We start from the raw sequence: 13420 nt of genomic DNA on the forward strand, positions 1-13420 counted from the left end.
GGAGAAATGGCTGATTCCAGGGCCAGGACAGAGAAAGTAAAGGTGATCTGAAATATATATTCTTGTTCCAAAAAGTAAGGAAGTATTCACAAAATTATGGGATTGTACAAAAGGGCATAAGCCCAGCATGAGGGGCTCCCACTGGCAACATTTGAGACAATTTCAGCATCAAAAAATTAACTGTAATTGGCCCTGGCCAGCGTGGCTCAGTTGGTTGGGCATCTCCTGTGTACTGAAGGTTTGCTGGTTGATTCCCAGTCAGCGCACATGCCCAGGGTCAGGCACATGCCCGTCTTCAAAATGGATCCCGGGTAAGGGGCAGGCAGGAGGCGGCCAACTGATGTTGCCCTGTGTTTCACTCTCACAGGGATGTTTCTCTCTCTCCCTTTCTTGCTAAAAATCAGTCAAAATATTTTTTTAAATTGTCGAATAAATTAATTAAACTTTATGATTCTAGCCCTGGCTGGTGTGGCTCAGTTGGCTGAGCATTGTCCCATGCATATATAGGTTGCCTTTTCGATTCCCAGTCAGGGCACATGCCCAAGTTGCAGGTTCGATCCCTGGTGGGGCACATGTGGGAGGCAACCGATCGATGTTTCTCTCTCACATCGATGTTTCTCTCTCTCCCTCTCCCTTCCTCTTTCTAAAATCAATAAGAGCATATTTTTAGAAATTATGATTCTATAGTGTTATCAAAAAGAGAGGGGGAAGCTTTACCACTAGTGGAGTAAGAACTTGCCACCATCAACAGTTTCTATAAAAACTGGGAATGAAAGGAAACTAATTAAGCAAAAATCCTACCTTTTAGAGCAACTGTTCTTCATCCCCAACTGATAAGAAAACTCTCTTTACAGAATAAGGCCAGCTAATTAATATAGAAGGAATCATAAAATTAGAAAGCTACAATTCTATGATCCCAAATAAAATAATGGATTCAAGGAAGATTATCAATGATTGCTAAAACCATAGAAGTTTGTTGGGAATAGAGTAGTTCCATGGTGCCAGAATGATTACTCCCAAATTACTAGCTAATTGCAAAGAGGGGAAGATGCCTTTACTATAAAGGTATCTGGTGGTTCCCTCCTTAACCAAGTGATTAAACTTGGCATCACCAATGATGAGCAATCTGACATCCCATGACTCCTGGTGTCGTGCAAGTCCTTAGCATCACCTATAATGCTAGTCAATAAGTTCTTTTTTTCTTGTGATTAAATATGAGGAACATAAAATCTAGTGAACAACTAGGTGTCATTTAGTAAACCCGCAATATTGTACAACCATCACCTCTATCTAGTTCCAGAACTTTTTTATCAGCCCAAACAGAAACTCCATGCCCTCCAGGCCCTGGCAACCACTCCGCTTTCTGTCTCTATGATTTTGGCTCTTCTGGATATTGCATATAAATGGAATCATACCGTATGCAGACTTTTGCACCTGGCTTCTTTCAGTTAGCGTAATTTCAAGGTTGATCCTTGTTGTAGCATGTACCAGAACTTCCTATTCATAGCTGAATAATATTTCATTGTAGGATATGCCAAATTTTGTTTATTCTTTCATTCACTGATGGACATTCAGGCTGTTTCCACCTTTTGCTTATGTGACTCATGCTGCTAAGAACATTCTCATATAAGATTTTGTGTAGACATATGTGTTCATTTAGCTTGGATATACACCTAGGAGTGGAATTGCTGTTCAACTTATCGAGGAACCACAAACTGTTTTCACAGTGGCTGCACTATTTTGCATTGTCAGCAGCAGTGTCTGAGGGTTCCAATTTCTCCACATAATTACCAGTTCTTATTTTGCTATTATTATTGTTGTTGTTGTTGTTATTGCAATCCTACTGGGTGTGAAGTGGTACTCCACTGTGGTTTGGATTTGCATTTCCCTAATGAGGAATAGAGTTGAGCATCTTTTTGTGCATATCTTTTTTGGAGAAAAGTCTACTGAAGCCCTTTGCATATTTTTAAAATTCGGTCATCTTTCTGTTGTTGAATTGTAATAGTTATTTCTATATTCTGGGTGCAAGTTCTTTATATACATATATTCGGTTTGCAAGTATTTTCTCGCATTCTATGGATTGCTTTTCCATTGCCAAGTACTCACCTGGCTCTCATCAAGCCTTTAGCTCTGCCTTCTAGCGTACAGGAAATGCATGGATAAGGGAACCAGCTAAATAACACTTCAGGGAAACCATCAGACCAATCCAAAATGTGGACCGCTCTACAGGACAGCTGGCCTGGACTCCAAAAGGTCACTGAAATGAGGACAAGGTGGGTGAGGAGTGAAGAGCTTCTGGGATAAGAGAATAAAGAGGCACCTAAATACTACGTGTGAACCTGTGTCACATCCCAACTTGAACAGGCTTGGGGGATGAATGTGGAAATTTGATGCCAAGGAATGTTGTTAGTTCACTTAGGTTTACAACAGACTTGTGGTTGTTTCTGTAGAGACAGAACTTCACGATGCCCACCACACACTTCCATCTTGTTGGGAAGGAAAATAAACACTCAGATAGATCCCTATACATGCTGACAAGCCAAGGTTAACAATTACTGTATGCAGGCGCTGGAAGTAGAGGGGATCGCCATGTTACGCTTCAACTATAAGGTCTGACCTCAGTGCTACCCGTCTCACCCTCTCTCTCTCTGCCGAGGCCTCTGCCCCCCTCAGGGCCTTTGCACTGGCTCAGTCCCTCTGTCCTTGCTACTCACACTCTCCCCCAGTCGCCTCACGGCTTATCCTTCCAACTCCTTCAAACATTGGCTCAGACTTACCATCTCGGTGCCATGGTCCCCGGCCACCTTAGCTAAAGCTGCACCCCTCTCAGCAATAGCCGTCGCTCCTTCCTGCCGGTCCGCTCTGGCGTCAGCGCCGTCCAGGCAGAGGCCACCTGGAACTCTCCTGGGGCCGAACAAATCTGGGTTCGCTAACTCGCTGCCACCGAGAAGACAACCCCCCATGGGGAACCGTGGGAGCCTGAGTCAGAGGGTTAAGCCAGGTGTTAGGAGAGCGGGCTCCAAGGAGGAGGGCTTTGCTCTGGTTGGGTGCTGCCCAGAGGTGGGAGCAATCCTGTGCCCGGGCATCTCGATCATGCTTCTCTCGGCCATGAGAGGCGCGGGTGGCGGCTGGGGCTTGCCGTGGGTAAGGCAGCAGGGTCGCCCATCTTAGCCAGGGCGGGCGTCGGCTATTCCGTGGTTTGGACAACCCACGTTGTCTCTGTTTGCACAGGGATCTGCTTTGTCTCGAGCATCACAGCCACAGGTGGCCACGTCTCATGTCCATGTCCTGATTTTTTTTTGTTCAACAGAACACGGGCTTGGCAGTGAGAGCCCGGCGTCAGGGGCTGCTTCTCTCTCACCGGTGTCCTTATGTGCTGCAGTCTTTCTGTATTGCATACCTCCATCACCAGAACAGCAGCTCCAGAGCAGGTGTTTCTGTCTGTTTGTCCCTTGCTGTGTCCCCAGCTGTTAGAGCTGACTGGCACAGGACAGGCGGCCAAATGTAATGAATGAAGAATGAATGGAGCTTCTAGGGGTATTCAGCAGCCTGCCCAAGGCTGCTGCTGCCTGCCTGGCTTTAGGGTTTGGGGGTCTCGACTCTGCAGACAGACTCTGTCCCAGGGAAGGTGCCTGACATGGGTCCCCTTTCTCTAGAGAGGACTCTGACCCAGAGGGACTCGTGTTCAGGAGTGTGGCTATGGGTGTGGGGTGTGGGCCCGTGGGCCTACCTGTCCTGGAGTTGCCTGCCAGGAGCTGGGCCTTTGGACTCAGCGTGGGGAAGAGACCCAGGGAGAGGCCTGGGTATGAGAAATCTCTCTCCTGAGGCCCTAGCACCACCTCCAATGAGCTTTGTGACCATGACCGGCCTCTCCTCCCCTCCGGGCCTTGGTTTCCCCATGGCCCCAGGTGTCTTCAGGGACCCTTCGCATTCCAAAGAATCAGTGCTTGTTTGTGCTGGTGAATCGGAAGACAGTGTGTCAGAGCACCACGAAGACGGATGTCAGCTCCTTGCCCACCATCAGGCAGTGCCCACCCTGCGCCCCTGGTGCTCCTGGCCCTGAGCTCAGTATCCGGGTGGCAGGGTAGACAGGACCATCAACTCAAGGACCTAACCTGCTCCGTTAAGTTGAGGCATAAGGACCACTGACTCACTCTGCAAGTGCTTTGAGGGTGCCTGCTCTGGGCAGTCCTGACTGTTTGGGATGCTTGGAATATACCAGTAAATAAAACTGAAACAGCCCGGCCCAGTGTGGCTCAGCGGTTGAGCGTCAACCTAGGATCCAGGAGATCGGGGTTCAATTCCAGGTCAGGGCACATGCCCGGGTTGTGGGCTCAATTCCCGTCGGGGGTGTGCAGGAGGCAGCCGATCAATGACAACTCTCTCATCATTGATATTTCTCTCTCTCTCTCCCTTCCTCTCTCTGAAATTAATAAAGATATATATATATTTTAAAAACCCTGAAATAAAAACCCTCTGCTTTCCTGAGCTCACTCTCTAATGGGAAAAAGCAGCAATAACATTTTTTCTTTTTTTTTCAGTTCTAATTTTTTAAAATGTATTGGGGTAACACTGGTCAATAACATTATGTAAGTTTCAGGTGTACAACTTTGTAACATGACATCTGTATACTCTGTTGTGTGCTCACCACACAAAGTCAAGTCTTCCATCACCATCATTTGACCCCTTTTACTCTCTTCGTTCTCCCAAAAATCATTTTTTTCCTGTGGAAAAAGAAAAGTAGAGCAGGTGGGAGATTGGACAGTTGGGGGGGTTGCAATTTTAAATGGAGTGGGCATTGTGGGCCTATTTACGTGGTGGCATTTGAGGGAGTGGCAATATTAGGGAAGGAACTTTCGGGGGGGAGGCCCCAGGTGGGGTCCAGGAGGACAGAGGGCGGGAAGCAGGAGCGGGCAGGAGGCTTCCCCTCGTTGCAGGTGAGCAGCCATCGCAGCTTTCGGGGGGCAGAGAGGAAGGCCCGGGAGGATCGTGGTCTCTGGCCTGAGCCTCTGGGACTGGAGCTGAGGACCCTGGCGGACCCAGGCTCCTGAGCGGGAGAGTAACATACAATGTCATGCGAGTGATCAGGCATGGCTTAGGTTTTGACATGTATACTTGCAACTTACTGACAAGGCCTAGAAAATGGTTAAAGGGTTACCTCTGGGAGTGAGGAGGTGAGAAGGAAAATTTTGTTTTTTTAAGCTGTACTTTTGCCAGGATTGCTACTACAATTAATGCATTTAGTTTTTAAATAAAAATCTAAAAACATTTTAAATACATGCACAAAACTTGTGTTAAAGAAAATGTAGAAAGCAAAGCCTGAGTGTGCGGAGATTGTGTGTGTGTGTGTGTGTGTGTGTGTGTAATAAGCCAAATTACAGAAATACACTCTTAGTCCATTTGACCAGCGGAAATGAACAAATAGATTCTAATCATCATGTGGGGAAAAGCTCACCCTTAACAACAAATAAAACCAGGTGCCACTACACATATTATAACAAGCAAATAAAAGTCATAACACTGAATGTTGGCCAGTCCGGGGAGAAACTGGTCCACACCGCAAATCTTAGGGCTCAGTCCGGAGACAGAGCTGTTGATGGAGGTTCTGCCTCTTTCTCTGAGCACCCCTGGGTGCTTTCCATGAGGCAGCCTGGGAGGTGGCTGTGGGGGATATGTGACAGGAGGAGCTCTGCGCCTTCCCCCGCAGACCCAGGCCTGGGCTCTGGATTGGTCTGCAAGCCCCCTCTACCAGGAAGCCCCTAACTCCTGGTTCAGACACAAAGACAGGACAGGCTCTGGGGCAGCGCACAGCTCGGCTCCCACCTCAGGAACTTAATGGTTTTAGTAATATGTGCTCACTGTGGAAGCCCGGTGAAAAATACACAAAAGCAGACAACCCTAACCCTCATCACTTAGGAACTATTTTTGCTACCGGTTTGGTGCCGTTCAATACAGCCCTTTCTTCTACTTAAAGAACACTATCATATTGTATGTCTAGTTTTCCCCCTTCTTATTAAAAAAATCCTGTGTTTCAAAAAATATGTCTATGAAGAAATGTTTATTGTAATAAACAATTTTAATCAAGCTAGTCTTTTTTTAACTTAAAAATACACGCATGAAAATGCACCCTTTGCAAGAACACGTACTAACTAAAAGGAATGTATTAAGCACATTAGCATGACTGCCTTATGGGGGGCAGAGGGGGAAGGGAATAGACTGAGGGGGGAAGGAGATATAAATAGAGCAGGAGGGTTCTTGTACAGGCTGGGGTGGAAATGTGACTGATAGAATTGTAGGCTCCTGTCACCCCAGGCTTTGCACGAAGAATCCAGCTTCCTCCCAGTCTGGGTGCCCAACTTGGAGAGTCCACCCCAGCCAAGTTGCTGGGATACTTGGCTGTAGAGCCACAGACAGAACCTCACCCAGGTGAGGATGGGGTTAAACAGCAGAGGTGGGAGAGGGTCCGAAGCCAAAACTATCACTCACACCCTGTGACACCTGATCTGTTTCCCTCTGTGGGCCTCAGTCTACTTATTTGTAAACTGGTGCTCATAGGTGGTGTTACAGAAGCTTAAGGAACAGAGAATGCTCTGGGAGGGCCTTCTTCCATCACAAGGACAGGGAGGTAAGGGACAATTACTACAAAGGCCAGTCTCTGGGCCAGCTGACACATGGACCCTTAGTCCAAGCCTGGGCGCCTATCTCCTGGACCCTGGGCTCTGGCTGTGGCCCAAGGAGAGAGGCTGGAGTGATAGGCCCTCACCCCACCTGTCCCTTAAATCTCTGACTGCTCATTGTCACTGAATCTGATGAGACCCCACCCGCAGACCCCTCCCCTCTCCTGACCAAATGATCACAGCCTGGCCCCCAGCCAGACTCCATGTATATAAGGGGACCCTGAGGGCTGAGCTCCATGGAGGCCAGTCCAGGGCCTCACTCAGCTCCAGCTCCGGCACCATGATGTCTCTGACCAAGGGCGAGACGACGGTCAGCATGTCCATGTGGAACAAGATCTTCACACAGGCAGATGCAATGGGCACTGAGGCCCTGGAGAGGTGAGAGCCAGACAGGCTGGGGCCAGGTAGGTGACAATGTGGGGTGAATGAGGACAGGGGACTGTGAGGACAGGGGACAGTGAGGAGGGGTCACGGAGTTCAGGGATTCTCTGGGGAGGGGTCAGTGAGTTGGGGAAGATGAATTCAGACGTCTGACTGACCCTGGGCTCACTGAGGCCTGAGCAGGGACAGGCACATGGAGGAGCATGGAGTTCCTTCCAAGGCCTGAAGTGCCTCCTAAGGCAGTCAGGTTGCTACCAGCGCTAATACTGGGGTCTCTGACCCTGTGGAAACCGTGGTCAAAAGAGGTTCCTCTGAAGAGCCTGCCTGGGATGCTGCTGGAGAGAGCATTATTTTTGGCAGAAGGTGAAATGGGAAGCCTAGTGAGGGGTGGAAGGAGGCCCCCCCTGGCCAGAGGAGGTGAAAGGGACTGGATGCCAAGGCAGTGGGAGTTGAAGAGCTGGCTGTGCAGACCCAGTTGGAAGCAAGGAGACAAGCCAGGAGTTGCTGTGGTCTGGAATAGGCAAGTTGGGTAGTGCGAGGGGTGTGTGGGCCCCTAGCTAAGGAGGGTGGAGCTTGGGTGGGAGATTTCAGGCTGGGAGAGAAGTGGGACCTGCCCAGCTTGCAAGGCCTGTGGCAGGGGTGAACTCAGAGTCTTCCAGCTCGGAGCAGCGGGGAGGTGGACAGGCTGCCCTCCTCCGGAGCTCACGCCTCGCCCCCCATCCGAAGGCTCTTCACCAGCCACCCCCAGACCAAGACCTACTTCCCACACTTCGACCTGCACCCCGGCTCCGCGCACCTGCGCGCGCACGGCTCCAAGGTGGTGGCGGCCGTGGGCGACGCGGTCAAGAGCATTGACCACGTCGCGGGCGCGCTGGCCAAGCTGAGCGAGCTGCACGCCTACGTTCTGCGCGTGGACCCGGTCAACTTCAAGGTGGGCGCGGGGGGTCCCGGCCGGGGCGGGACGGAGGCGGGGCCGGCGTGCGAGGGGGAGGGTCTGGGCCACAGAGGCTCGGTTCCCCCAGCCGAGCGCACCCAGCCCGCTCCCGCCCCCAGCTCCTGTCCCACTGCCTGCTGGTCACGCTGGCCTCGCACTTCCCCGCGGACTTCACGGCCGACGCCCACGCCGCCTGGGACAAGTTCCTGTCCGTCGTGTCCAGCGTCCTGACTGAGAAGTACCGCTGAGCGCAGCCGAGGGGCGCCGGGGGCCAGGCTGGGACCTCTCTTCGACCTCTGAACCCTCCCACTGTTCCTCCCAGGACACCCCATAAACGGATGACAGAGTGAGCTGGGCTCCCGCGTCCTCAGTACCGGGGGCAGGAGGAAACAAAGTGAGGGTGGCGTCACTCGCTGCCTGAAGGCCACTCCCCGGGCGCTTTGGGGCGGTCCTTGCGCCTGCGGAGCCCAGGAGAGCAGCCTGGAGCGAGCACAGCAGCCCCAGCGCGCCCACGCTGTTTTCTTTGGGTGCGTCTGCGCCTCAACCATCTTTACAAATCACCCAAAGACTGTCGCTTCACTCAGCGTGTTGGTTGCGTGTGGGGACTACTCAGGGGACTTTTCTTCAAAACCTGATGTCATAGCTCCCGCGCTGAGGGGACCCCTGATGCCGTTCCCCTCCTGGCCCCCCGGCGAAAAGGGGGTTCCCTGCCTCGCGCTTTTTCCTGGTCCCTCCAAGGCTCCCTCCTGGCGCGCGAAGCAGTAACTTTGCCCGCAGGGGAGTCATGCTCAGCGACGTGAGTGCCAGTAACCCGGGGACCCCCGAGGCCGTGGGGATCTGGGCTGGCGACGATTCCCGGGTGCAGGCCGAGGGTCCCCGCGTTCCCGCCGCGCTCTGGCATCTAAAAGCGGGCGGGGCACACCGGGGCGGAGGAGGGCGGGTGCTGCTATAAGGAGGCGCCAGCGGCTGCCGGGGGCTCCCAGAGCTCGCCACGCCTCCACCACCATGCTCAACGCCCAGGAGCGCGCCCACATCGAGCAGGTCTGGGACCTGATCGCGGGACACGAGGCGCCCTTCGGGGCGGAGCTGCTGCTAAGGTGGGTAGGGGGGAAGTCTCCAGCATCGCTGGGGGGTGGAGACAGAGGTATTAGGCCTAAGATGGGCGGGGGGGCGGGCGCAGGAGAGACGGGGGTTGCCAGGGGTCTGGGCGGTGCAGGAATTGCAGGCTCTCCCCCCGACCTGTTCCCGCAGGCTCTTCACCGTGTACCCCAGCACCAAGCTCTACTTCCAGCACATGGGCGCCTGCCCGGACGAGGTGCACCTGCTGAGCCACGGGCAGCGCATGCTGGAGGCGGTGGGCGTGGCCGTGCAGCACGTGGACAACCTGCGCGCCGCCCTGAACCCGCTCGCCGACCTGCACGCGCACGTGCTACGCGTGGACCCCGCCAACTTCCCAGTGAGGCAGCGGGGGCCGCCGGGCGGTTCGCGCGCGAAGCCGAGCGATGGGGGGGTTCCGGAAGGAACTGGAGGGGGCAGGCGCCCTCTCACCCTCCCCTTCTCCCGCAGCTGCTGATCCAGTGCTTCCAGGTGGTGCTGGCCTCCCACCTACAGGACGAGTTCACGGTGGAGATGCAGGCGGCCTGGGATAAGTTCCTGACGGGCGTGGCCATAGTGCTGACGGAGAAGTACCGCTGAGCCCCGCGCCCCGCATGTCAATAAACCGACCTGAAACGCGGAGACCCTGCGCATGCGTAGTCTTTGGGTCTTGGCCGACGTTACTGTTGCTGAGCATAGAGGCTCCTGGAATCTTAGGGAGCAACCCCAAAACTTTGCTAACAAGGGAACGGGGCCCCGGAGCGACACTGGGAGCTCTCCAGATTTGGAATGAGGACAGTTCCCGAGCCTGGACAGGATACTCGAAGGGTGGAACAAAACAGTTGCCCTCTTGAGACTGGGGGTGTGGGGAGCTGTGGTGGGGCAGAGTGGGGGCTCGAATGGGTGGGGGGCTCGTCTGAGGTTTCAGCGCGCATCCGCACCGGGGAACCATCACGGTTGGTTCGCAAAGCACATCGCATTCCCTCGGTCATTCATCCTCCCTCCATCCCCGCCTCGCACCCGGAGCTGCGATCGTGAATCTCGGCCTCCTTTGCAGAAGGACGTGGGCGCCCAGGCACAGGCGCCAAGTTCCTGGCCTGAGGCAAACAGAGTTCGGGGTCCAGGGCTCCTTGGACCCTCCTCTCTGTTCCTTTCCCGCTTCCTCCCACTTTCCCCACCACCACCACCACCACCACCACGCTCAGTCTGCAGCAACACTTGCCCTGCGCCAAGTTAACCCCTTTTTCTGAATCTCCTGGGCTGGGAATGGGGGTGCAGAGGAACTCCTAGATGGCCACAATCTGGCACACGGAGCAGGTTTCCAACCGGTTCACACCAACAAGCTGTGTAATCTGACCCTAACACACTGACGGGAGAGGGGGGGCGAACGACGATGACGCCCCGACCTTGCTTGACTTTGCAATAATTTTTAATATCATAATACAGGGTGGGTGTCTGGCAGGACCATGGCCGCCTAACCTCCACCCCAACGCCAGCCCCAGGCGCTGTGTCTCAGTCTCTACGGGTTTTCGGGCCAAGGCCACCCCCCACTCCCCTCACCCCAATATCTCCACTCTGCTGCTTGGGGCTGAAACTTTAGCGCTCCACGCATAACCTTTGGGGACAAGGGGACGGAAGCCGGGAGCCGACCCTGGTGCTCTGCAGACTGTGAATGAGCACGGCTTCCGAGCTGGCTGGCCCCGGTCTGTGCTGGGGGGGAGGGGGGGGACAGAGCCCGGCAGAGAGGAGGGCACCCAGGTCTGAGAGGGATGCTGGGCGCGAGCCCTGACAGCGCTCAACCGAGTTCCCCCGCGCGGACCGGAGGCCTGCACGCCGAGGGGAGTAGGAGGGCGTGGACGATTCACCCCGTATTATCCTTCCTCCCCGTTGTTTCCATGAACCACTGACAGCTCTTGGCACTGGGCAAAGTCTGGTGCGAAAGCAGCATGTTTCACTTCCCCAAAATTGGGCTCCCCTCCACCGCAAGCAAATAGACACCGCGACGCTTTCCCCGGCCTCGGCCCCTCGTGGGTGCACGGTGGGTTTGGGTGGCTCAGGAACCTGCGTGGGAACCCCGGAGCCTCCGGAGCGACAATAGAGGGAGCCCTGGAGAACTGGAACTCGGGCTGCAGGAGACCCAGGGAGTGCGCGCGGCTTCGGAAGCCCCCGCGCCCCTCCCTCCGACGGTGCCCTCGGCCCCACCCCGGCACCGCGTTAGCCAATGAGCGCGGCCCGGGCGGGCGTGCCCCTCGCGCGCCGGACCTAAAAGCTGCTCCCACGCCCCGCCCACCACCCTTCTGGTCCTTACACAGACTCAGAAAGAAGCAACCATGGTGCTGTCTCCCGCCGACAAATCCAACATCAAGACCGTCTGGGACAAGGTCGGCGGCAACGCTGCCGAGTATGGCGCTGAGGCCCTGGAGCGGTGAGGACCTCCTTTCCCCTGCTTCGACCCGGGAGGGGGGCTCAACACCCACCCGCCCGCCTGCCAGCCACGCCTCGGGGGCTCCCCCCTGGCTGTCGCCCACATCCCCAAGATCTCAGGGCCCAGGCCGCGGACCTGCCCGAAGAGGCAGCCAGTGCTTGCAGCGCAATCCAAGGCTCATGACCCTGCCCTGGGCCCCCACCCCCGCCTTCAACCCCTCCTCTCACCCTCTTCTCCTCGCAGGATGTTCCTGAGCTTCCCCACCACCAAGACCTACTTCCCCCACTTCGACCTGTCCCACGGCTCTGCCCAGGTCAAGGGTCACGGCAAGAAGGTGGGTGACGCCCTGACTAAGGCTGTGACCTTTGTGGACAACCTGCCTAATGCCCTGTCTGACCTGAGCGACCTGCACGCCTACAAGCTGCGTGTGGACCCTGTCAACTTCAAGGTGAGCACGGGGGCTGGACCCGCAGAGCTCTGGGCACAGGACGCCCGTGGGTTCCAGAAGGTGGCGCCCTAATGCCCCCTAATCCCGCCTCTGTTCACAGCTCCTGAGCCACTGCCTGCTGGTGACTCTGGCCAGCCACCACCCCTCTGAGTTCTCCCCTGCCATCCATGCCTCCCTGGACAAGTTCCTGGCCTCTGTGAGCACCGTGCTGACCTCCAAATACCGTTAAGCTGGAGCCGCACCTATCCCTACCCTGGGCTGGGGCCCCTTTGTGCTCTGGGCACCCTCACTTCCTGATCTTTCAATAAAGTCTGAGTGGGCTGCAACCTGTATGGCCTCTGTTCTCTGTGCCTCTGAAGGTGCCAGGGGGGAGGGTGGTTCTCCTTGTTTTGGACCAGGGGCCTCTCCATAGCTGAGGAAGAGAGGGAAGGGGAAGGAGCAGAAGGGAAGGGATCTAAGGTTGGCGCTTCTAGGAATGCCCTGAGCCACACTTTAGTCCTAGGAGGTGTGAGACTTCCAAGGGTTCGTCTCTGGGGCACAAGTGGGGAGTATTAAGAACTGCCACCTACTTCGAAGTCTCTCTGACTGATCAATATTAAACAAACAATATAGATAAAAATAAAACAAAGCAAAATAGTCGAACCCCCCAAATATGCCGCTCCTGGTGCAAAGGCAGGTATGTGCTAGACAATCTCCATGAGATTCCCACCTCTTCCCTGCCAGAGAAAAGGTGGGTTGGAATGGAAATCAAAGTCCCAAACACCCTTCCTGGGTCACAAAATCCCTCTGCAGTCAGGTGGCAGGACAGTCTGGGAAGCATAGAGGGGCATGAGCTGCCTGCAGAAGTCAGGGTGCACTTTGGGGAGCACGTTAGCCTAGCACTTTACTCTCTTGTTCTGCACTTCATGAGGCACATTAATAGCTCATTGTGTTCCCCAGCCCTGTGTCCCCCAGCACATTGCACCCCCTCCCACGATCCCTATTCTGTAGCCAGAGGCTCCTGGGATCTCCCAGCAGATCTAGGGAGCTGTGAGCAATACTGTAATTAGACAGTCCCCTGTCCCAGATGCTGAAGCCCTGAACTCCACACCCGATGTGGCTCTGCAGCCACCTAAGGGAAACCATCGGAGCCCCAGCCCAGCCTTGATCTCCAGGGCAACATGGTAATGCTGGATAAAAGCTTGGGGAGGGTGGCAAACCCCTTGTTCACCACTTTTTGGTGAAACATTGGACTCTGAACAGCTGACGAGTTTGCTTCCCCCGCCACCATGCACTTTCCCTGAGCCTCACAGTCCAACTCATTTTTATTTAAAAGGGGAAAAGCAATTAAGAGATAAGTTAAAATCCACTTATGTTTTCACACACACCCTTTTTGTGTTATCAAAGGAGTGAGTGTCCCTCTGCCCTGTGCCCCGCTGCTGCAGCAGAAGTCCAAGTCAAGAGTTTGGGACTAAGCCCAC

General features: G+C 54.7%; 2 protein-coding genes and 1 pseudogene across 3 annotated transcripts; all 3 read left to right on the forward strand.

Moving 5' to 3' along the window:
• The first annotated feature begins 6957 nt into the window (after window positions 1–6957).
• LOC308554474 (hemoglobin subunit zeta pseudogene) lies at window positions 6958–8337 on the forward strand (annotated as a pseudogene). Its single transcript, XR_014000599.1, has 3 exons — window positions 6958–7055; window positions 7701–7989; window positions 8112–8337. The product of XR_014000599.1 is annotated as a hemoglobin subunit zeta pseudogene (transcript).
• A 42-nt stretch (window positions 8338–8379) lies between these two features.
• On the forward strand, window positions 8380–9735 carry HBM (hemoglobin subunit mu). The gene is made up of 3 exons (XM_081131935.1): window positions 8380–9089; window positions 9244–9448; window positions 9559–9735. The coding sequence occupies exons 1-3, from the start codon at window positions 8998–9000 to the stop codon at window positions 9685–9687; spliced, it is 426 nt and encodes a 141-aa protein (XP_080988061.1). The 5' UTR covers window positions 8380–8997; the 3' UTR covers window positions 9688–9735.
• Window positions 9736–10458: 723 nt separating this feature from the next.
• On the forward strand, window positions 10459–12286 carry LOC308555354 (hemoglobin subunit alpha-like). The gene is made up of 3 exons (XM_081133551.1): window positions 10459–11512; window positions 11756–11960; window positions 12061–12286. Exons 1-3 carry the CDS (start codon window positions 11418–11420, stop codon window positions 12187–12189), a joined length of 429 nt encoding a protein of 142 aa, XP_080989677.1. The 5' UTR covers window positions 10459–11417; the 3' UTR covers window positions 12190–12286.
• The last annotated feature ends 1134 nt before the right edge of the window (window positions 12287–13420 follow it).

This window comes from Miniopterus schreibersii, assembly GCF_964146895.1.
Source record: "Miniopterus schreibersii genome assembly, chromosome: 3".
In the NCBI taxonomy this organism is placed as follows: domain Eukaryota; kingdom Metazoa; phylum Chordata; class Mammalia; order Chiroptera; family Miniopteridae; genus Miniopterus; species Miniopterus schreibersii.

Bases quoted from the DNA above. Each gene is read 5' to 3' on its own strand.
- HBM (XM_081131935.1), top strand. From the start codon at position 8,998: ATGCTCAACGCCCAGGAGCGCGCCCACATCGAGCAGGTCTGGGACCTG. The intron at 9,090-9,243 runs GTGGGTAGGGGG...CTGTTCCCGCAG, and splicing joins GGGGCGGAGCTGCTGCTAAG to GCTCTTCACCGTGTACCCCA. The intron at 9,449-9,558 runs GTGAGGCAGCGG...CTTCTCCCGCAG, and splicing joins TGGACCCCGCCAACTTCCCA to CTGCTGATCCAGTGCTTCCA.
- LOC308555354 (XM_081133551.1), top strand. From the start codon at position 11,418: ATGGTGCTGTCTCCCGCCGACAAATCCAACATCAAGACCGTCTGGGAC. The intron at 11,513-11,755 runs GTGAGGACCTCC...TTCTCCTCGCAG, and splicing joins GGCGCTGAGGCCCTGGAGCG to GATGTTCCTGAGCTTCCCCA. The intron at 11,961-12,060 runs GTGAGCACGGGG...CTCTGTTCACAG, and splicing joins TGGACCCTGTCAACTTCAAG to CTCCTGAGCCACTGCCTGCT.